Consider the following 24,679-nt stretch of genomic DNA (forward strand, 5'->3'; position numbering starts at 1 on the left):
TGTGTTTCTGGGAAGTAACTTGATCTAAAGAGCCACAAATTCTTGCTGATTCTGAGATTTCTCCCAACAGGTTACTAAATCTCTGTGGCAGTAAGAAAAGTGACAGCAAAATATTGATTCAAATGACGCACGGTTACTCTGCAGTCTTTATTCTGAATACTAAGAAACAAGTCACAATCACAAAAGCTTTCAGCGTAGAAAACATTCTCTGTTTAAGTTCACAAAAACTTCAGACTAAACTACACGAACGCATGCACGTTAAGCTGAAAACACAATTACTTTTACAATTACTTCCAAATACTTTGAACATGTCATGGTTGTTGGTGATGGTGTAAATATTTCAGAAACTTTTAATCTACTGGGATTTTCACACACAGTCATCTTCAGGGTTTACAGAGAGTGATCTGTAAAAGAGAAGATATCCAGTGAGCATTAGTGTGTTGCTCTGTCTTGCGATGTCAGAGGTCAGAGGCAAAGACTCCTTCGAGCTGATAGGAAGGCAACAGTAACTCAAATAACAACTTGTTACAGCCAAGGAATGCAGAAGAGCATCTGGGAAAATATAAAACATGTTGAACTTGAAGCAGATTGGCTACAGCAGAGGACCTGTCCTGGAGAGCGTCATTCCCATCAGCTAAGAACAGGAAAATGAGGTTACAAGTTGCAAAGGCTCACCAGAGTTAAGCTTTTCTGAGGCGTATCATTTGGACCAGCTTTGACAGGGTCAGAGAGCAGCGTGAACATGAAAACATGGATCCATCCTGCCTGATACTGAATATGCTTCAGTATTCGAGTGGTAGTGTAGTGGCACTTGGCCCCTTCACAACAGCTGATCATTAATTAAATGCCTCAGCCTGTCTCAGTACTATTGCTGTCAATCTCTGTCTCTGTATGACCACAATATACCCATCTTCTGATAGCTTTCAGCAGAATAACATCCCCTGTCATAAAGCTTCAAGAAACAAGCATTATAAACATTTCTGTTCTGATGGGATGAGTCTTTTATAGGATGACAATGATGCTCCCATCCATAGCTCAAGAGAGGTTTTTGAGTGATTTGATGGGTGTGAAATATGTGTTCATTCTGTGCAATTATGGTCACAATCACTAACTGAATGTGGGGACTGATAGCACTCTCACAATCAGCAGTACTCCAGAACTGGATACAACTACAAATATGTGTGTTTGTCTCACTGAATGGCAACTTTCAAGAGTTTTTCTCTTGATTGTTTTTTTTGTGTGTGTCTCTAATAAAGTTAAATTTACAACTTATAGACATCAGACTGCTACACAAAACAGACGCATAAGAAATAGGAATGTTCACTATTTTGTAGCCACACAGTACAATGCATGCAGACTGGACAAGCCTGGGACTGAACCACTGACTTTCTGAGCAGTCACTGACCAACTCTGACACCTAAGCCAGATTCAACAGACACCTTCTTTGAGGTAGAGGTGAGAGTTGGGTAAGGAGTGAGGTGTGAAGCAAATGCACTACCTCTACTGGTGCAACCCTGTGCCACTTCAAAATATCTAGAAAAAAAGAAAAGATTTATGTGGTTCAAACAAACTACTGAGTAAATTTTTCATACTTTTAAAGTTGATTTCCATGTGATCAAACATGTATGATTTGACACTAAGACATAAATTATCTAATTATTTTACTTTACTGCCAGAATAGATGGTTATCTTAACAATTACTTCCATATTTGAATTATTAAATGGCTAATAGGTTTTATCCAAAGAGTTCAAGACTGCAAGTTCAAGGTATTTATTCTAAAGTGATAACATGTTGGTAGTGTATTTTATTCACTCAGACGCACCCTGACATGTGTGTTCAGTCTTCAATCTTATCTTCACACATAGTTCTTGATGGCGTAACTGCTACGTGTGGGTGTCTTGGCCAGTGTGTACCCACTAGAGGGGAACCTGTCTCTATGGGGTGGAGAGCTTGTGCACAAAATGGCTCCCCCACAGAACAACAGCCCAGATGTCACAAAACCTATGTATATGGCTGCTCCAAGCTCTCTCTTCATCACCTCAGGGACTCGAGGGTTGTGGAAATCCCTGATGATGGAGTTGGCTGTCCAAGAAACAGGAACTATAGAGGTGAGAGCTGCCAGGCAGAAGATGGCCCCAGAGCTCATCACCACCCTAGCTTTGATTTGTGGGTGGCCCAGGCAGTTGGTGCAGCGCGCCCCCAGAAGAAAGATAAGGAACGCCAGACATCCCAAAACCAGGCTGATGCAAATAAGGCCACGGGCTGCTTGGAGGTCTGGAGACAGGTCCAGAAGAGCATCGTAGAGCTTACACTGCATCTGACCTGTGTATTCACTGACACAGGTCATCCACAAACCCTCCCAGAACACCTGCATAACCACCAGATGAGTGCCAATGAATGCTGTCACCTTCCACATGGGCAGAGCACAGATCAGAATGGTCCCAGCGACACCGGTCATTGACAGGCTGATGCCAAGCTCCTGCAGACCCATGGAGAACTGCAGGAAACACAGAAGGTTGACAAGAATGAGAAGCTTCGTTTTTATTTGGAATAGATGTTTGCAACATTCTGTCATGTAACATGTACTCATGTAGATGAGGATCATCATACAGATACAGCTTTTAAATTTAAATTATAACTACTTGGAAACTGAAGAAATATGAAGCATTGTATGAAGTTTAAATTTCAAGTTATTTTCTCAAACATTTGAGTTAATAAGTCAAGATTCTGAGAGAGCTGACTTGGAATTTTGAGAGAATTTTTAAAATTAAGGCAAAAAAGCTCTTTTGCATAACAAAAAAATACATAATTTTTTAAGTTATTCATTTTCTACTGGCAAAAACAAGCTTCCACGGTTTCCTGTGTCTTTTATCGGAAAATCATTTTGGGGTTTTCTGGCCTTTTAGCTCACAGTCCACTAGATGGCAGTATTTCACTAAAGACGAACACACATCTGTCAAGATGATTGCAGTCGACAGACTGTTTCTTGGACTATGATCTATCATCTTATAAATAGCTGTTTCACAATGAACAGGTTCAGAATTCGAGTTGTCACTGCTGAGTTAGTAATAACCTTATTTAAAAAACAAAATGCGCTACGTCTGCTCTCTTTCTTTCCCCTTGCCCCAAACCAGTCACACCCGATTGATGCCCCACCCTGAGCCTGGTTCTGCTGTTCTCCCTTCCTGTTTCAAGGGAGTTTCTCCTTCACCTAGGGGGTTACAGTGTTTTTGCCCTACAATATACAAACTGCTGTTGTGAGTTTGCGCTATATAAGTAAAATTGAGTTAGTATAAAATTTAATTCGATCGGAATCTTTATGGGATGTTGGAGAAGCTGGTATCACCTTTTTGATTTTTTTTTTTTTTAATCTGTGGTGCACATATTTACAACTGAATTTTCTTTAATGTTAAACAATGAGCTGTTAGCGCCCCACACTGCATTGGGTCTGTTAGTAAACTGATAATAAAGTCTATTGATACTAATAGCTATCTTTATTCCTCCGCTGTATCCATATAACCGGAAAGTGCCATTCGGGGGGTGGGCTGTGACCATAAACAGCAGAGAAAGATAGGAACAGCAGTGAGAGGTGTTGTTTTGACCATCATTTGCTATTCACACACTTCCTGAACATCTAGTGATTCGACCCCGCCCACTGTCAGATCAGCAGCCTGATAACATGAGAAAACACTCCTTTTAGACAGGTGCGGCTGAGCACAAACAACATAAGCATTTTAAAGGAAAATCAGTTAAAAGTTATTTTTTTTATTCTGAAATACACACAGTGGCACCAGTTTCAACACACGGAAACAGGTTTACACCCTTTCAGATAATACCTTTGAATTTTTGCGGTGCTGAGCAAACGCAGCATGACACAGTGTGATAAATGAAACCACTGAGGGTAAGTCATGGGTTACTAAACTCATCAGCCAACAGCGTTGTTGGTCCCTGAGTCACCATTTTTTGTTACTTGAGTAGTCGTTACTGGTAAGTACCGGACAAACAGGTTCTCTCCGTGTTTTTTTCACATCACTCCCAGGCCCCTTTTTCAAAAGTATGTAAACAAATATCATCAGAGGAAACAAACACAGAAGCAGAATTATTGTATTATTATTATTATTATTATTATTATTATTATTATTATTATTATTAATAATAATAATAATAATAATAATAATAATAAAAGTAAGAACTATATATATAATATATTTGATATATATATATATATATTAGTCAGGTGATTGATATATATATATGTATATATATAATAAAATACATTATACAATAAACTGTCCACGTAAACATGTTTAATGTTTAGGAAACATGTTTAGGAAGCCTCTAGGAAGCTAAAACTGATTCCCTCTTGAGAACAAATGCAATGAACAGATTTCCTTCATTGCATGTTGTCTGTGTGCATGTGCTTTTTCTTTATGTTTCACAACAGCCTTTGTTTATTCAATATTCCCATCAGAATGTTCAAATGTATGTCTTTGGTGTCAGAGATCTGAATGACTCCTTTGTGTTGTTTCCTACAGACTTGTTTAAGAAGTACTTCACAGATGGAGCATTATCTTTCTTAGGAGGGCAGTTGACACAACAGAGCCCCCCTCCTGAGATCAGTAGTCCCCCAGCCAATGTAAAGGGAAGCACCAAGCTCTCTTTTCTAGGCGTCTACTACCATGGGTTTGTAAAAGTCCCTTATGGTGATGCTGGCAGTCCAGGAAACATCAATAGTGCAGAGTAGACCAATGATGATCAGCAGCACAACACCTGTCACTGAGGCCCTATCTTTGGCTCTCTCCTCTGGAATGAAGTTTGTACATTTCCCTCCAGCAGAAGCTGCGAGGAGCCCTGCAATACCTATGATGATGGAAACTACCACCAGAGCACAGGAACTTTGGAGGTCTGGGCTTAAAGCCAGCATGGAGTCGTAGACATACATGTATGCATGCAGCTCATCCAGATGCCCTCCCACATGACCTGCAAAGTTACAATGTTGCTGTCCATGAACACTGTGACCCTCCACATGGGACTGGTGCAGACAAAGAGCACCAAATAAACCAATCCAACCAAAAAAGATCAAGGGCACAGCCTGCCATCTCCAACCCCAGAGAAGCCATTGTCTTCTCGCTCTGAATGTCACTAAAGTGTGTATGAAATCTAATAAAAAGAGGTATAAAAGCGAAGCTATTGTGGGCTCAGAAGCCCTGACAGAGAAGACTGGCTATGCTGGATTCTTTGTGTTTAGGAATATTAAACATTCAGGCTTCTATCATTTTTCAGAAGGACAAGGACTTTGGTAACTGAATGCTTTCCTAATGTTCTGAACATCAAAAACCAAAACAAAATACATTTTTTCAACAAAAACAAAGGATAAAGGTGCAATATGTAAACTCCAAATCTGTAAACTCTGTAAACAGATTTTCAGCCGCAATAGAGCAGGTGGTATTGATTTCGCTTTGTGAGTCAGTGTGTGTCGAAGTGTATGTGCTGTCATGGCGAAATGTGGTCATAGTGAGAACTACCGTAAAAGGAACAAAACACAGACATCCAAGTACTGAGTAAAAGCTTCCGGAAACAGGGAGGGGCTCATTGTTTCTGCTTTGCTCTCATGTTCTCAGGCGTGTTTTCATTTTCAGTATATATTATTTGTAACCCCCATATGAAAAATTGTCTTTATCTGTTTTATACATATATATATTTGTCTTCTCCATTATGTCTGGGGTCTGAGAAAACTTCAGCTTTGTTGTGAAGTGATCCTGTATCTAGCTTGATTCACAATGTCACTGATGAAGGTTTGGATAAATTACTTTTAAATAAATCAATATTGGATGTTAATTAGACAGAACTCTATTTTGTTGTTTAAAATGTGTCCTAATGATCCAAAACCTTAGATGAACGGTGCCAAAGCTTATCTGTTCTCACACACGTTTCTCTAGGAAATGAGACACTGCATCGGTATTTCAGTTTGTTTGACATTTTGAAATGTTGATAAGATTTTGTTTTTCTTATTTTTTGTCTTTTTGTCAAAATGTCACATGTGTTAATTCAATTCTCCTGTCACTGTGCCCTTGATTAAGGCAATTGCTCACATCTGGACTCAATATACTGGCTGTTTGCTCTTCTAAATATTTAGGATGGGTTGAATAAATAGAATAAAATTCCCTGAGAGGATCAGTGAAGTATATCTTAATCCCTCAATCTGAATACTAGTAGTGAGAAATCTATTCAACATAATGCCAAATTGATTTTGTTTTCATAAATATTTCCTTATATTTACATTTGTTCAAATGTCAACTATCTATTTCAAGACTACTATAAGTGTTTTAATGTATAATGGAAGTAGAAACAACACGTTAGAGCACAGGTGTCAAACTCCAGGCCTCGAGGGACGGTGTCCTGCAGGTTTTAGATGTGCTGATCCAACACAGCTGATTTAAATGGCTAAATGACCTCCTCAACATGTCTTGAAGTTCTCCAGAGGCCTGGTAATGAACTAATCACTTGATTCAGGTTTGGTGACCCAGGGTGAAATCTAAAACCTGCAGGACGCCGGCCCTCGAGGCCTGGAGTTCGACACCCCTGCGTTAGAGTTTCTGTTAATTGAGTAACCAAAACCTAGTTGTTATTTTTCGTTCGTTCAGAGAAGAAGGCTGTGATGTCAGTGACATGTGACAGAGCTCAGAGTAATCAACCCAGCTGGTTTCAGCAGATTCACTGTCTAACCACAAAGAGAAACTCTGGAATGTGATACTAGATAACAATGGACAGACATAACAGGTTGTGTGACTGTAGCGAACACACCCTGAACACCAGGGTTAAAAATGGAATTCAGCAGCTGGGGAACCTTTAAATTGGTTGTAGTTATTCAGTGTGGGTAAAAGATTCACAACACCATCGCTACTGTTGTGCGTTCTAGTATACTTTCTTTGTGCACAGGCTTGATCAGCTGACCTGTGCTGCTGCTTTTGCTGAACTGAGGTTTACTGCTCTTTGTGGATGAAGTGAATTCAACAAGCTACCTTGGGTGATTTCCATCCCCTACACTGACAGCATACTGTTGATACTGTACTTATACACGGCAGTATACAGTTGGTGTGACGTAATCTAAGCATCACAAGCCCATTAAACTTACAATGACCTGAGGCTAGCAAACCTCAGTTTGTTTTGCAGGAAATTTCACTACATGAAAAAAAATCTAATTTATCGAAACACCATAAAAAGATGTAACACCTGATTTTTAATGAGCACATTACATGCTTCATGCCTTACTTTTAAACATAACCTCTCTTCTTTTTGTGCTGACGTGCCTTTCTTACATATTTCTCAATCTGTGGTTATCTCTCATTCTTTTCTCTCCCTGGGAAATGAAACTGTTGTACCTTTATCTAGCAGACACACTGTGTGGCAAACAGTTTGTGTTAGCTGATATTCACTAAATACTTGCATTTAAAAGTTGCACAACATGTTACTCCCTTTATGCGTCTTTTAGCTAGAGACTGAAGTGCTGTGACCATGAGACTGTCACCTGTTTACCATATGGGCAACGATATAAAGACTGGAAATAAATTTTTGGTGGATTATTGCTTTTTAGCACACACGGTTCCACTTTAACCGTTTCAGAGACTAGTGCCATAAATGATACAAGAATTACACGTTGAGTAAAAGCGAGTACTGTCAGAAATAATCAAATAACAGATTCTTGAAATTTCTACTTAAGTACAAGTATTTGTACTTTGTTACTTCCCACCTCATGCCTTCCAAAGAGAATCCATTGAATCGATGAATAAATTTTCGCCACTTATCGAGCTTAGTAAAACATAGGTCTCCAAAAACACATCTATGGGCCACCGCTCTACTTCATTTTTTCACTATATAGTAGAGATGGACCGATCCGATATTACGTATCGGTATCGGTCCGATACTGACCTAAATTACTGGATCGGATATCGGAGAAAAATAAAAAATGTAATTCGATCCATTAAATATCACGAAAGCACCTCACAAAACTTGCAACACGCCGTAACTCACCTCAGAACGTTAGCACGTCGGAGCAGTATGCATCACGTGATAGAGCGGCTGTGGCATGCGGGACCTGTCGGTGGTCTGGATAGCATGTGGAGCTTCGCTAGCTACCCGGCATTTCATCTCCGACAAAGTTATCCCCGAGAGAAGTAAAGCAAGTGTGTAAGTCCATCTCTGAATGTTTGTAAAGCATTCCTGCGTTAAGCTTAACAAGGATATATGGAGCGACTGCCTCTTCTTGCTGCTACTTCAATCATGAAACTGATCAATGATCAGCTGATCGGCTTTTCTGTCGCGAGTCCGTGTCTCTTGTTTGCTTTTGGCCCACTTTGCACCAGAAAGAGGAAACCAGCAGCTGAACAACAGCAGCACATTTAAGCTTGATCAGCTGTTGTTAGAATTTATTTAATATTACTTTCTACTCGAGGATCTTTTTCTACGTAGCTGACGCTGGTAGCTGTGCAGGGGCGGATCTAGCAAAGTTTAGCCAGGGGGGCCGATAGGGCATTAACAGGGAAAAGGGGGCACAAAGACATACTTTTCTTTCTTATTCTCATTTAAAATGTCTTGTTTTTAATAATTAATTATCTGACACCCAAAGTTTTAATTTGATGTAAAATGAATAGAAGTCAATTACTGTATATAGTAACTATTAAGTCTAATATACCCTAGTAAGCTATAGTACTTTTTCCTTTGGGAAGGTACCATCTGTGCAGTCTGCAATTTTGTTGAAGAAAGCTGTTGAATCTATTTAATATTTCTTGAAAAATAATTGATTTCTGTGCATTTTTTTTCACACTGCATCAAATTAAGGTTGATTACGTCGATTAAGCATCATGAGGTGGCGCGTGAGGGGTGGTTCCCTATTTTTTATTTATTTATTTTTGTTGTTGCTGGGAGTTGGAACCCTATTAGTTAGGTTGCTTAATATTTATGCTAAGTACTCTTTAAAATACCAGAATAGGGAGGATGGTGTAGGTTTAAGTTTATTAGATTGATCAGTATTGCTGAACTATGAAATATTCTCTTTTGCATACAGGTATAACAGAATAGCTTTAGTGTAGTTGTTGTTTTAAACTTGAGTATGAACTTATACAAAATGCAGCAAGATATTTAAAAAACAGTTTTGTTGATTAAAAAACACTATATCGGATTCATATCGGTATCGGCAGATATCCAAATTTATGATATCGGTATCGGACATAAAAAAGTGGTATCGTGCCATCTCTACTATATAGCTTACATTCAAAGCAGAACTAAATGCCTTTTAATTGACATTATTTTTTAACTTGTAGTGTCTTATGGGTGTTATGGGTGTTCTATTTACTCACTGACTAACACACAAAACCAGTTTTATGAAAAGGGTATCGCTGGCAGTATTGGTGTGAAACTGGCTAAACTTGTTAAAAGGTGCCACGAAGGAGCATTTAGCTTTTGTTGCCATGAAGGCGGCAACAAAGGCTAAATGTTTTAACTGCTTAGGCTCTGTGTAATGATAAATACATTATTGTCAAGATAAATAGGAAAAAAAGATGAAAAAAAGAAAAACACCTCATTTAAACCAGTAAACAAATTTCTGAGTGATCTAAAAGGACACCAACAAAATTATATAATTAGGTAAAATGTTTTATTACAAATCAGCTCAGTAAACAAAAGCAGTACTTTCATATTGCAGCTGAATAGAGATATTTCTAAATATTGTTTACAACAAATTCATAATATAACTGTAGTACAATACACATTTACTTGCATAGCATCGTTCAAGCACAGGTTTGATTTCCCACAAGACTTCAGAGGATAGTTAGGTTTGATACAAGCTCAGTATAAAATAGTTTCATTCAGTCCAGATTTGGGGCGTGCTGGAAGCTCTGTGATTCACACATCTTTGGACTTTTGATGTCTAAGAAACACAACCCTCATGTGTCTACCAAAGAATTCTGAATTTCACAGAAAGTCAGAATAGTTTGTTACCTTAACACAGAAAGTGACATACAAATTGTGGTATAATTAGACAATCAGAATGAAGGAGTGTTACTGAAGAAAATTAAAATAATTTATAGTCCTTCTCAGTAGAATTTCAGACATAGGCTCGGCTGGTGGCTGTGGACCTGGGACCGCCATACTTCACTGGATACTCTGGGCTCTCTCTGGGTGGGCAGGAGCTGCAGAGGAGGGCACCACCCAGGATTAGAAGTGCAGCTGTGCCCCAGCCAATGTAGAGTGCAGCCCCAATCTCTCTCCTCTGGGCACTTATCAGGGTAGGGTTGTAGAAATCTTGGATGATGGAGTTGGCAGACCAGCATACAGGGATGAGAACAAGCACACCAGCACAGATGAAGATAGCTCCAGCAGCAATGGCCACTTTGGCTTTGGATCTTGGTTCCTCCACAAAGTTGGTGCACTTTCCTCCAATAATGCCGACGATAACCCCCATAAAAGAAACCAAGATAGCAATGACCACAAGAGCTCTGGCAGCCTGGAGATCTGGAGAAAGAGCCAGCAGAGAATCATAGATTTTGCACTGCATCTGGCCAGTGCTCTGCATGACACAGCTCATCCATAAACCTTCCCAGATAATCTGCGCCGTCACAATGTTGGCTCCAATGAAGGCGCTGACCCTCCACATAGGCAAGGCACAAGTGACGATGGTCCCCACGAAGCCAATGATTGCCAGGGCAAAGCCCAGCAACTGTCGTCCCATTGACACCATGATGAGGCTTGAGTCCCTTGGAGATGAACGAAGCAAAGGATTTAAAGGTTTCACGAGCACGTCCACTTAGGTTGTGAACTCTAACTAAGACCATGGCACATATAAAGGTGCTTCTGCTCTCTTGAAGGTGGAGTCAAATGATCCTTCCCTCTGACCTGAAACCACTACCAGGAATGATTTACCAGCCCAGCCAGATTCTTCACATTATCTGTACGCAGACTAGACTTAGTTTCGATCAGATGCACGTCAGTATGTAAATGAGGACTGTAAAAATTCCTCATTCCAACAATCCTCTGCACTGGTCAACCATTGGTTGGGCAGGTCACTGGTTTCGGGCTTTACAAACAAACACGGGTGTTAGTTTCAATGGATGTCAAGGCATTCTCTAACAAGATGCCTTCCTACTTTAGGTGTCCTTAGACATAATAGAAATTGATCATAGCTTTGAGTCAATGTATTGTTTTGTATATTTTTATTTTCATTTTTTTAATTTATCAGAAATACTGTACCAATCGAGTTGATTTTTTCCCAATTTATTTTCCACTCTGTTGATATCACTATCAATATTTTACATTATTATCAAAGATTAAACCGCACTCCTTGTGATTTTTATTTTTATTTTGTGTTGTGGAATCAGACACTAATATCATTTGTTACCTATCAATTTCTTAAAGATTTTAGCAGAAAATTTACGTAGGTGTAGATCTACGGATCTGAACTTATTTTTTTATGTAGATAATTGTTCATGATGTTTTAATAAACAATGACTCCGTAAACAGGCAGGTTACAGGTAAGACAAATGTTTTTATTGAAATTCATATGAAAATGTACAAGATAAAGTGGCAGTTACAGAAAAGAAGCACACTGCTAAATCTGTAGTTCATAACAGGGAAATAAATACATCAGACAGTGACTTCCTTGTGAAAAGCAATGCAATTTTCAGCACACACACAGATTCCTTTTACATCAAAGCTTCACAATCTTAAAGGTAAAAGTATGTGTAGAAGTCTAGTTGTTTTACATCAGTGTATCAGAATAATGCCGTCTGTACATCTGATATTTTCGTGTGATTGTATTTCCCAGTGGTCATTTGAAAGTCCAGCAGCTGTCAGGGCAAGGTTTTCAGTCTCTGTCCTTGATCTCTTCCTTCATTTTTATAGATATTGTGAAGCAGGATATGAGGCTGGTGCTGCATATGGCTTGCTGGGAGCATAACCACCTGCGACTGTGTATGGTTGGTTGGATGGTGGAGCATACACACGGCCATATGCAGCTGAGTTTGGTCTTGAATAAGCATACACCGGTTGTTGGTAGCTAGGGTATCCATACATTTGTTTTTGGGGAGGACAGGAGGTGGTTAAGATGATCCCACCAATCAGAAGAAGTATAGTTGAGCCCCATCCAATGTAGATAGCAGATCCAATCTCCCTTTTCTGTGTTGCTACAGTCAAGGGGTTCTGAAAGTCTGAGATGGTGAAAGCTGCAGACCAGCAGACGGGGATTAAGATCAGGATAGCAGAGATAATGATGAGACAGCCACTTATGATCACCACATTTGCCATTGATGCATCTTTTTCCAGGCAGCTGGTACACTTGGCTCCAACAAACGAGATGATAAAGCCAATAAATCCAAAGAGAAGTGAGATGATGACTAGTGCTCGGCCAGCCTGCAGATCAGTCGTCAGGCTCAGGAGAGAGTCATTCAGCTTGCACTGCATCTGTCCAGTACTTTGCATCACACAGTTCATCCACAGACCATCCCATACAATCTGGCCTGTAACAATATTGGCTCCAATGAAAGAGGTAACTCGCCACATGGGGATCCCACAGGCCACTGCCACCCCAATGACGCCTATGAAGCTTATGACCTGACCTGCCGTTTCCTTGCAAATCTTCCCCATTGTCTAGCAGCTTCGTCTACACCAGGAGAGAAAAGTCTTTCGGTGGACAGGTTCAATTGCAGAGTGACACAGCTCTGTTTTTTGCGAGAGAATGTGAAGGAGGAGGGCAGTCCTGTTGTCAGATGAGTTCCTCTGGCCAAACAAGATTCCTCTGCTTCTAAAGCTGAAGGATTGCCACAGATTTTTTTAAACAGTGCCTGCCTTTTGTTTATAAATAGCACAGTTTCATATGCAGATCTCTTTTCATAATCATTATTGGCCTGTTGGTTAGTAACAATCCCTTATCAACTTTAACGTGCCTGAAACCAGCTTAAACTGTGATGCCCCCTCCCTGCCCTTCACTGGTGATCACACACACGAATAATTAGCCTAAAGCTCACACACACACACACACACACACACACACACACACACACACACACACACACACACACACACACACAAGGATAATTAGCCTACAGCTGATTAGATAATCAGGCAAACAAAATGTTTATAGTGCTTCCTTTTACAACAAAACAAAACAAAACACAGTGTCATATGTGGATCTTTTTCTCACAGTGATAATAAGTCTTTTGGATGAAACAATCACTCGTCAAGTTTAAAGTACCTGAAACTGGGATAACCCCTCTCCATCCTTCACACACTCACTAAAACTGAGTAACTTGAAGCTAAAAAGATTTTTACTGGAAAATTTGTTTTAAATGTTTAGTTCTAAATTCAGACGGATTTGTGAGCTCAAGGTGGTATGGCCATAAGCTAAAATGAAACACATGGTTTAATTTTATTTATTTTCATCTATTTATTTTGTTTAACACACTCGCCAGTATTTCTTCATTTCATTTATTTAGGGAATAACAAAGCTGACATGCTGCTTCTCTCTGTGGTTCAGTAATTAAATTGTTAGCTGTCATTTTTTAAAATTAAAACTAAAATAAAAGCTTTTGAAAAAACGTGATGAAGTACAAAACAAACACATTTAGACTCACAATGTTTTCTCTGTTGCCTGCCTATAGTTATTTCTCTCATATACTTTATGCCAATCTGACAGGCGATCAAAGGTACATACAGAAACTAGAGATGGACCGATCCGATATTACGTATCGGTATCGGTCCGATACTGACCTAAATTACTGGATCGGATATCGGAGAAAAATTAAAAATGTAATCCGATCCATTAAATATCACGAAAGCACCTCGCAAAACTTGCAACACGCCGTAACTCGCCTCAGAACGTTAGCACGTCAGAGCAGTATGCATCACGTGATAGAGCGGCTGTGGCATGCGGGACCTGTCGGTGGTCTGGATAGCATTTGGAGCTTCGCTAGCAACCCGGCATTTCATCTCCGACAAAGTTATCCCCGAGAGAAGTAAAGCAAGTGTGTAAGTCCATCTCTGAATGTTTGTAAAGCATTCCTGCGTTAAGCTTAACAAGCGATATATGGAGCGACTGCCTCTTCTTGCTGCTACTTCAATCATGAAACTGATCAATGATCAGCTGATCGGCTTTTCTGTCATGAGTCCGTGTCTCTTGTTTGCTTTTGGCCCACTTTGCACCAGAAAGAGGAAACCAGCGGCTGAACAACAGCAGCACGTTTAAGCTTGATCAGCTGTTGTTAGAATTTATTTAATATTACTTTCTACTCGAGGATCTTTTTCTACGTAGATGACGCTGGTAGCTGTGCAGGGGCGGATCTAGCAAAGTTTAGCCAGGGGGGCCGATAGGGCATTAACAGGGAAAAGGGGGCACAAAGACACACTTTTCTTTCTTATTCTCATTTAAAATGTCTTGTTTTTAATAATTAATTATCTGACACCCAAAGTTTTAATTTGATGTAAAATGAATAGAAGTCAATTACTGTATATAGTAACTATTAAGTCTAATATACCCTAGTAAGCTATAGTACTTTTTCCTTTGGGAAGGTACCATCTGTGCAGTCTGCAATTTTGTTGAAGAAAGCTGTTGAATCTATTTAATATTTCTTGAAAAATAATTGATTTCTGTGCATTTTTTTTCACACTGCATCAAATTAAGGTTGATTACGTCGATTAAGCATCATGAGGTGGCGCGTGAGGGGTGGTTCCCTATTTTTTATTTATTTATTTTTGTTGTTGCTGGGAGTTGGAACCCTATTAGTTAGGTTGCTTAATATTTATGCTAAGTAGTCTTTAAAATACCAGAATAGGGAGGATGGTGTAGGTTTAAGTTTATTAGATTGATCAGTATTGCTGAACTATGAAATATTCTCTTTTGCATACAGGTATAACAGAATAGCTTTAGTGTAGTTGTTGTTTTAAACTTGAGTATGAACTTATACAAAATGCAGCAAGATATTTAAAAAACAGTTTTGTTGATTAAAAAACACTATATCGGATTCATATCGGTATCGGCAGATATCCAAATTTATGATATCGGTATCGGTATCGGACATAAAAAAGTGGTATCGTGCCATCTCTAACAGAAACTGGATTATTTGTTTTCGTTTTGATAATAATCACATAAAAGGAATGGGATATAATACAGCTGACGGTGATACTTTAAAGAAAACCCATAACATCCCATGACCGAGATGTCTGTTGGGTAAAAACAAAGTGCTCACATGTTATACCAGTTACCCGATACTGCTCTACCAACCACTTTCACACTTTCGCTTGTTAGTAGAACACACCTTTTTCTTACGGAGTGATATATGATTTAGGTTTTTATAAAAATTTGAAACTAAAGCTTGTTAACACAACAATGGGTGCGTTTAAGTTATAAAAAAAAATCCTCACTATGTCATATTACAGCTATTGCTCACGTTGATAGTTTTATTATACTATATTTCAGTATTGATCTATGGCATATTTTGAGACAAACTGGCATGCAAAATAGATTATCAGAGTAATGATGTACTTAATCTGCTCTTTAGTTACAGTAGAGGATTGTGTACTTGCCTCACCTTTTGCTTGACTTTCATTTTACTACTCCTCAACATTCACCTGTCTCCATAATATAGTTTATACACTAAAATTTGACCAAAATAAAAATCAAGAATGCAGAACAAACTTCAGTTTATTTGCAGTGCTGAAATGTTACAAGTGATCACCAACAGAAAAATGGAGAGAATTCTCTATTTTCAGGAAAATACATCAAAGGCAAGAAAGAGTGTTTTGCAAAAGAAAACAATTTTAAAGACACATTTCTTGAGTAGCAGTTATATATGTGCTGCTGGTTGTTTAGGTAATATGTGAGAGAAGATATAAATATTAATCAATTTGTCATTGACAGAAAACTGACTTAAAATTTACACCGATCATAATGATGCTACAAATAACAGAAATTCTGAACACAGCTACATTCCATTATAAATTAGACATTACAAAAGCCCCTTTCACAGAATACTTTGGTGTTTAAGGAAAGTATTTTACACCAATCCTTTTGAGAAATCACATAAGGAATAGTACAGCGGTAACAATAATAACATTTCATTTCATGCAGATGTGACAATGAATCAAATGACTCAGTCGCAAAGCCCTGCCGGTACCTCCAAATGGAATGCAGCCATTGTTTATGATATAAGCTTCACATGTTTGGCCAAACAAAACATCCGATGTGGAAAAGATCACCTTGACAACCACACAAAGCATGACCAAACCTCATCGTTCAACAAGCAGTAGTTTTAAGCCATATTTACATTATCTCAAATATGTGGATAATTTATATCTTAGTTTTAAAGCAATCTCCAGTTTGCTACCTTTGCTATTTCTGTGACCTTGAGAGTCCATGTGGAAATGGAATACCACCTTAAACATATTCTCTTGATGTGGAGACTGACTTTCCAGGTGCATATTTGGGCACATAGTGGCGGCGCTCAGATTTAGGTGGGCAGTTCCAGCACAGGAGCCCCCCTCCCATTAAGAGCAACCCAGTAGCGGCCCAGCCAATATACAGTGCAGATCCCAGCTCATATTTCTGGAAATTCATCATCATTGGGTTATAGAAATTGGTGATGACGGCGTTGGCAGACCAACAGACTGGAATGAGACAGAGAAATCCCGAGATGATGAACAGAACCCCAGAACAGATGCAGACTTTTGCTTTGGATCGCTCCTCTTTGATGCAGTTAGTGCATTTTCCACCAGCAACTGACAAGATCAGTCCAAAGACTCCAACAAGGATCGCGATGATAATCATGGCACGAGCAGCCTGTAGGTCAGATTCCAAAGCCAGCATCGAGTCATACACCTTGCACTGCATCTGGCCTGTACTTTGCACCACACAGTCCATCCACAAGCCCTTCCAGAAGGTTTGAGCTGTGACGATGTTGGCACCAATAAAAGCACTGACCTTCCACATGGGTAAGCCGCATGCTGTGATCTCCAAGAGCCAGCCAACTATAGCCATTGTTATACCAGTGATCTGAATCCCCTGAGAAACCATCTTGTTGTCTTAATTTCTCCAACATTAAGGTCAAAAAGAGTGCAGAGGAAATGCTGTAAGCTTGTGCTTAAAGTTTGTTGTGTGAAATAAAAGAGACACAGACATAAGGGAATGTGAAACCACAGTCGTCAACTGCCATTGGCCAGATGAGTTTACACACAAACAGACCTAGTGACCTTCATTATTGCTGACCAGCCAGAAATCCAGAGTTTCAAGGTTGGATAAAAAAATGAAAAAGCAAACAACAATAATTTTTTGCTTCTGTGGTTTCTTTTATTTCTTTTTAATTTTTTGGGTTGCAATAGCAAGGACATTTGGTGTAAAAATATGCTGAAAATGCAGAATCAAATATGCTAAGCCACGCTATGCTGTTTAAAACCTATTTATTTTCTCTGACTTTTAAAAGAATATTCTTGGTTTATCATTGTGCAAGCAGAGTCTTATTTATTTCTATTATTGTTTAATTATGTTTCTAATGTCTTTATTCAGGCACTTTTAATTGTATGTATATTTTTTATGGCCTCTAAACACTTTGGTCAGTTGATTTAAATATGCTATAAATGTCAGGGTCTTTCTGTCTGGGATCCAGAGTTTTGAGTTTTGGGAATATTTAAGTTTTCTTTAGTTTTAGTCGGTATTGTTGATATTTAGATTTCTGTTATTTCTTAGTGTTTATTTTGATTTACTTGAGTTGGCCTTGATTTGCTTACAACTGATACAAGTTCCTTTTGGTGCTAATTCATGCCTTTAGTTCTGTGTTCCTGTTCCAAAGGTCTTAAGGTTTATTCTGTGTTTTGGGGGTTTATGACTTTCTTTTGGTTTTGAGATTGGATTTATGTTCGAGCTCCATGTTAGCTTTACTTTCCTTGTGATATTGAAATCTGTGTTTTTACTGCTTGAATTTGGCTATAGGGTTTTAATCCTCTTTTGTGTTCCCATTCTGTTCCTGCTGTCTTGTATTTATCTCCTGTCTCTGGGACAAGTTCATATGTTTGAGTGTGTTAGCAATTTCCTGTTTTATTTGATGGTCTCTTGTCAAAAACTTACAGAAGTCCAGTCGCTTCTTTTTCAAGCTCCTTGGAATATCATGATCTGGATGACTGAGAACCTACACAGACATTATGCTAAATGTTTAAATCTTTAATCAGATAAGTGACTAACCTTGTTCATTTATACTATACTGATGTATTGAAGGTTCAGGTTTAACAGATTTTTTAAGGTTAAAATGCTACCGTTTGACTGTTGAAACAGTTTTTTTGTCTCACTCAGCAGTCAGACAAAAAACTGCAAGATGTGATATCTTCTTTGCAGCAAGAGGCAGTGTTGGCCAAGTAATTACTCAGATAGGGAGCGCTTCACTAAAGAGTCACTCAGAGGAAGCAGTTTTGGAGGGAAAAGGAGTGCCTTATTTTCCTAGAATACAGTGCTGTGAAAAATATTTGCCCCCTTTCTGATTTCTTATTTTTTGCACATTTTTCACACTTAAATTGGGCAAACAGTTTGTGCCCTGAAGCACGAGTAAAACTGGGTTATGCAGAAGGCCAATGATAAGAAACTCAGTAAGTCGTCCTATCGACGGCTAAACAAACCGCGTTTGCTTTTTTCCCTTAATAAGTGAAACCAATTTTGAAAACTACTTTTGTAGTTACTTGAGTTTTTTGACTATTAGTAAAATTTATTTGATGATCTGAAACATGATGATCTGAAAGTGTGACAAATATGCAAAAACCAATGAATCAGGGACAAATACTTTTTCACGGTATTGTACTGTTCTTTTTAAAGTACATTATGGAAATCTTTAAGCTGCTCATGCATCTACTAAAGAATTTTTACATAAAAATTAGTCATGTTTCCTAGTAGTGATTTGATAAATATGTATCTTATATATATCTACTAATCCATCCATCCATTCGCTTCCGCTTATCCTTTTCAGGGTCGCGGGGGGCGCTGGAGCCTATCCCAACTATCTACTAATCATTTTTTTAAAAAAAATATGTGCTTAGATATATTATATTTAATTATATTACAATATATTTAATAATTATATTGATTTCTGATTTGTATAAGTTTTATCTGCTTGGACTCTTTTTTGGCCAACAAAAAAGAAACACTGATTTAGTTCTATAAACTAAAATATGGTTATGGGTGGTAACACCTCTGTTGTAAGACAGAGGTGTTACCTCATATCCTCTTTTATAAGACTTCATTTAAACTTAACATTATACAGTTTTAATAAATAAAAAAAAGGATAAACTCACAAAATATGTTGGTTGAGCAGTGCTTAAAACGCATCTTTATTTACAGTTTAAAAACGTCTATGAATAAAAAACACACTGAACACACATGAAATGTTATGCAAAAAGATACAAATGGATAATATCAAAGGAAAATGAATGAATGAAAAATACAACAAATCCAAGTAGCATGATGAACTTTACAGCATTTTGTGACTCCACCGTATGGGACATTGTGTGCACCACGCCCAGTTTTGGGTGCGGTGGGCTTTTTTTCTTAGCAATTTTCAAACAAGCACGATAGAAATATTGAAATATTTAAAGTGTCAACATGAATCAATCAATAAGACCACAACGCATTTGATTCATATCTCTTTTTTAGTCTCTTGGCTTTCTCAGCTTTTCCTTTTCCTTGTTTCTCCTCAAACGTAGCCCTTGTTTGCAGCTGGAGCAGATGAACGGGGAGCTGAGTACTTGGCAGAGTAGTTATCCTTGGGAGGACAGTTGGCACAGAGGAATGCACCACCGATGATGAGGAGGCCTCCTGCTCCCCAGCCAATGAACAGAGAAGCTCCCAGTTCCTTCTTCTGAGAAGCAATTAACAATGGACTGTAGAATTCCTGTATGACGGCGTTTGCTGTCCAGCACACTGGGACAAGGCACAAAACACCTGCAATGATGAAGACCACTCCAGCTGCAATGCCAATTTTGGTTTTTGAGCTCTCATCCTCCACACAGTTGGTGCATTTCCCTCCAGCCATGGCCAGTAGGATGCCAATGACACCAAGCAGGATCGCGATGATAGTAAGGGCTCGAGCAGCCTGGAGGTCTGAAGACAGGGCCAGCATTGAATCATAAACTTTGCACTGCATCTGGCCTGTGCTCTGGACTACACAGGTCATCCAGATGCCTTCCCATGTAGTTTGAGCTGTGACAATGTTCTGGCCGATGAAGGCTGTAACTTTCCACTGAGGTAAAGCACAGATAACAATGACCCCAATCCATCCAATAATGCACAGGGCAGTGCCCAGCATCTGAAAGCCAGCCGAAGCCATATTTCCTCAGAAAATTTCTTGCAGTATTTCAAAAAATGTCCAGAAAGTTAGTCTTGCTTGAAAGATCCCCAAGTGTAAATGTTTGAATAAGTCTGGAACGGGCCTTTTTTATACTTAACTGAGGAGGGGCTTGACACATGCAAAGTTACACAGAGCTGTGACGTCCTTACGGTTCTCATCCCTAATCTCAACCCCAAACGTGTATCATCATGTCAGTTTTGGTCTCAGTTGGGTAATCGTTGCAGGTGGAAAAGCTACCTTATGACTCACGGGTGTGGCAGAAGCATTGCCCATAGAAGATATTTTTTGTCCCATGTTTTTTGATGTGTTGCAGTAACAATGACTGAAACTACTTTACTGTTGTGAAGTAACAATCATGCATATGTAAAATGTCAGGTTTTGAGGAACTATGAAAAAAAAAGCTTCTCCAACTGGTTCCTAAATATACAGATCGAATTGTTATACTTTTTTGTAGTATAGTTAACCTTTTTTTTGATTAACTATACAAGTCAGGATAACAGATCCACTGAAAACAAGTTATTTCTGAAATTCAATAATGCCTCAGTCTAGAGAAAGAAAATCCTGACTGTCCAAATAATATAAACTAATATTAATAATACTTAATCTGAATTGAATAGTTGTTTAAATGTACATTAGCTGAACCCAAATGTCTTCCAAAACAGCTTTTTAGAAAAGACTCTCATAAACTTTACACTGTGCAGGTGCACTCACACCATTCTTATCATTCACTGAAAGCACACATGCCCTGCTTGTCAGCAAATGTAAAGAGAATGCTATTTCATGCTGAAATGAATGAAAAAGAATGATAGATTTGTTGTCAACCTCCTTTACAGCCTCAAGAAAATAATTTATATTAGTTAGCATGAAAAGAGTAAAAAGGTTTAAAGCTGACCTTGCAGTGATGTCGGTCCTTAAATACTTGCAGCTCTTACAGGATGTCCTCAGAGAGAATGTATATTTTGCAGTCCAGATCCCACTTGACTTACAGATAGTTTTCCACAGTATTCTGAAGACATCAGGGTTGAGATGTTAGAGAAATAGCAAACACCAGGAACAGTGATTTCAGGTGACAGACTATTACTAAAAGAGGGAATAGTGAGTGGGGGCTAAGGGAGGTAGAGGGAGAATCAGATTGTCCCCGAAATGAATAGAGGCAGTGTTTTAGAGCCAGAACTGCGGTAAGGACCATAATACCTCTATTTTTTCCAAGGTAGGATCATTAAAGGTACTTGAGCCTGGCTATGGAGATTAGGTTCCAGACACAAGGAGGCTGGGAGGAATTTTCACAATTAAGACTCTGAGGAGAGATTTTTCAGGGCCAAATTACTCCTGATAGGCCTTATGCTGCAATCATTTACCTCATGACTCCTCGTGTCAAACTCGTGGGTAATAAGAAAATATTCACATACATGTAAGATCATTTTAAGATTCAGATGGTGAACAAAATTTAAATGTAACTGTTAAAAAATGTTACTTAAAAAACTGCCAAGACATGCGATCAAGTAATTAAACTGTGCTTAAAAGGCATAACAATGCGTAAGTATCCCTGCAAAAGCCAACAGTACAAATTTTGATACAACAGGTAAGAGACTTGAATGCTTGAGCTGTGGGAAAATGACAAAGGGAGTTGTCTGGAACAAGCTCAGACTTCACAGTAACGGCTGCCTTTGGTTGTTATTCAGTTGCCCAACCCTTTAGTCAAACTTGAAGGGTTACGATGCAAAGAAATAAACAAAATAAAACTGCAGATGAGGGATTGTGTGTTATTTTATATGCTGTAAGGCCCATAAGCTTTGTATGTAAAACCTACCTGACCTATTTAATAGTTTTTGCACCTGTTTATAAGTTATAAGTTGTCATATGCTCAAGGTATCTTCTTGTATATGAGATCAATGTTTTGTTACTGGTTCCTATGGAAAAAGTTAGATTTTCTGATGTAAGGGAAATTGTTATACTGTCTAGGATTTTCATCAGATAAAACTGTGGTTTGCTTGTATCTGTATGATATCATCACTGGGGGCTGCGTGCCAGTTGCTCAGGTAGCGTCACAGTTTCAGTGGATGATGTCATGCGGCGGCTGTGTGAAGGCAAGAGAGGACCCAAATGCACGGCTCTAGACACACGGGGATGAACTCAAAGGCCGGTCTTTATTAACAGGAACATAAGAAGTCATACAAAACTATACTGGGAGCAACTAAAAGCTGAGGCGCTGGGAAGACACGGAAATTGCACACAACCTAGAGGGACGACGCAACACAGAACAAAGGGACACTCTGACATAAATACACAGAAGGTAACGAGGGAAGTGGGAACACACGGGGAACACAGCTGAAGACAATTACTCATGGCCGAGCAGGGAGGACACGAAACTGACGATACTGACACCAAGATGTGGACCTTAAACACAACACAGTACACAGAGATGAGCACGGAGAGAGAGAGGCAGAGAGAGAGGCAGAGAAGAAGGATGAATACGAGGGGATGAGGAGAACACAGAACACATAGGATGGGAACACGGTACCAGAGCAGACACCACAATAAAAACATGGACACAGGGGGAATCCAAATACCAAACCAAACAATCCAATGGACATAAGAAACAAAATACAAAACTACAGAAAAACTAAGAACACTGGGTCAAAATGACCCAGGACCATGACAGATGATTTAGGCACAACATGGTGTGTTGCTCAGTGACTCACTCATTTTTGCCGTGTCTTATTATCACATGACACCAACGGGAACCTGAAATCTTTCAGTCTGCCAAATAGGAGCTTCTTTAGACCCGAAATGATAACATCCTGTATAAAACACACCTGTTAATATTTACTCTCAGAGGGCAGTGGTTTAAAATCACACTCTTGGAAGATGTCTGTGTGTGTTTGTGCGTTGTTGTTCACAGTGGTCTTTTTCTTGTTTAATCTGTTATTTGGAGCTTACTGAAGTCAGGTCTGTTGACAGTAGCACTCCTATTAGCCCCTTAATACATTCTATTAATATCTCTGTTCAAAGAGATGACAACAGGTTATTTAGTTTTTATACAATGATTCATTGAGCAATGCCGTTAAATACAAACCACCACATTACACACAAAATTAATTAACAGGTGTTCAAAAAGTACAGGCCACTTGCAACTTGTGTTAGAAAAACAGAAGGTGCTTGCTCTGTTTATGTTGCCAAATAAACAAAAACATCCAGGGCATGAGGATGAACGCAAGTGCTAACCACCCAGCGCTACTAAACCTTAAATTTAAACTGCTTGATCAGATGTAATGCAATAAATAAAAGTACCATGCAAACTGTTTGTGCCCAGTTTCAGTTTAGAGCGAACTGCATTTGTGGGCATTGTAATGCCAAGAGGATAACATGCTAAGAACTAATCTCAATGAGTACATCGACGTGCCCTTTAATGTTTCGCAACTTCAGAGACTAGTCTGCACGACACAACATAACAACGCACCAAATATGGATGTCTTTGTGACTGAACAGGTTTCAAGAAAACTTAAAACGACAGTTGGCCCGTTTTAGACGGATCTACTTTTGGTTTGCTAATTTACAACTTATGATGCTCATATGGTTGAGATGAGAGCTACCCCCCCCCCCCCTAAAAAAAAGAATGCTGTTTGTTCTATGATAAATACAAGCATGCAGGTGTTGTTTTGAATTCTATAAGAATTGTTGTCAGGTTGTATTTTGCCCTGGGGAAAGACTCGTAAAGTCTGTGTAGACCGTTACAGCTCTATACAGGAACAGCTTTTATTTCCTTTTATTTTACTATTTCCTTACATGATTCATGGTGCTTTCAATCACTGTAACAATGCTGATTGCACTAAGCTGTATTAGCTTAAACTGGATTAGTTCACTACAGTATTTTTCAACAACAGACGCTTGTTTTTAAATAACAATTAAAAAGCAATCAAATCAAACAACAAAAGAAATTCTTCAGCTTAATGTTAACAATAATTGGTATACATTTATACTTAGGATTAGTACACTTTAGCGTACAGTGACAACAACCAGGAGCACCTTCATTGAACAGGTCAGACTGGTTCCCATAACAGGTAAATGTTGAGCAAGGTGTGCGAGTTGCTACATGTGTGATACCAAGAAATGGTCACCACAGCTGAGGCACGCAGGAAAGAACATCTTAAAGCTCCCATAACATATTATCCATGCATGGTACTGTGCAAAAGTCTCCAGCCACTCCCCATTTCTTTTCATGTTTCCTCCATGGAACCGGACTTACCTGTAAATTTTAAAGTGATACTGAGTAGTGCTCCAGGCTTTCTGAGCTCTTTCACAGTGTTTATAT

At 38.9% G+C, this 24,679-nt stretch overlaps 5 protein-coding genes and 1 pseudogene across 7 annotated transcripts; all 6 read right to left on the minus strand.

The window, feature by feature from the left end:
* Window positions 1-110: 110 nt before the first annotated feature.
* Window positions 111-21,987, minus strand: cldnj (claudin j). 2 transcript variants are annotated; one of them, XM_080889261.1, is made up of 2 exons: window positions 8,033-8,578; window positions 111-2,498 (listed from the first exon to the last, which is right to left on the minus strand). In XM_080889261.1, the coding sequence occupies exon 2, from the start codon at window positions 2,490-2,492 to the stop codon at window positions 1,857-1,859; it is 636 nt and encodes a 211-aa protein (XP_080745387.1). In that variant the 5' UTR covers window positions 2,493-2,498; window positions 8,033-8,578; the 3' UTR covers window positions 111-1,856. The 2 variants fall into 2 exon arrangements, with proteins under 2 accessions (XP_080745387.1, XP_080745386.1); XM_080889260.1 differs by lacking the exon at window positions 8,033-8,578 and adding an exon at window positions 21,260-21,987 and having other exon boundaries at window positions 112-2,498.
* On the minus strand, window positions 4,478-5,029 carry LOC308401039 (claudin-4-like; annotated as a pseudogene). The gene has a single exon. The product of its transcript is annotated as a claudin-4-like (transcript).
* Window positions 9,632-10,843, minus strand: cldne (claudin e). The gene has a single exon (XM_080889262.1). It carries the CDS (start codon window positions 10,734-10,736, stop codon window positions 10,104-10,106), a length of 633 nt encoding a protein of 210 aa, XP_080745388.1. The 5' UTR covers window positions 10,737-10,843; the 3' UTR covers window positions 9,632-10,103.
* Window positions 11,496-12,727, minus strand: cldnf (claudin f). The gene has a single exon (XM_080889654.1). The coding sequence runs from the start codon at window positions 12,635-12,637 to the stop codon at window positions 11,891-11,893; it is 747 nt and encodes a 248-aa protein (XP_080745780.1). The 5' UTR covers window positions 12,638-12,727; the 3' UTR covers window positions 11,496-11,890.
* On the minus strand, window positions 15,682-17,130 carry LOC308401648 (claudin-4-like). Its single transcript, XM_080889962.1, has one exon. The coding sequence runs from the start codon at window positions 17,055-17,057 to the stop codon at window positions 16,422-16,424; it is 636 nt and encodes a 211-aa protein (XP_080746088.1). The 5' UTR covers window positions 17,058-17,130; the 3' UTR covers window positions 15,682-16,421.
* LOC308401649 (claudin-4-like) lies at window positions 19,322-20,439 on the minus strand. The gene has a single exon (XM_080889963.1). The coding sequence runs from the start codon at window positions 20,344-20,346 to the stop codon at window positions 19,714-19,716; it is 633 nt and encodes a 210-aa protein (XP_080746089.1). The 5' UTR covers window positions 20,347-20,439; the 3' UTR covers window positions 19,322-19,713.
* Window positions 21,988-24,679: the final 2,692 nt, after the last annotated feature.

This window comes from Rhamphochromis sp. 'chilingali' (assembly GCF_963969265.1).
Source record: "Rhamphochromis sp. 'chilingali' genome assembly, chromosome: 8".
Taxonomy (NCBI): Eukaryota; Metazoa; Chordata; class Actinopteri; order Cichliformes; family Cichlidae; genus Rhamphochromis; species Rhamphochromis sp. 'chilingali'.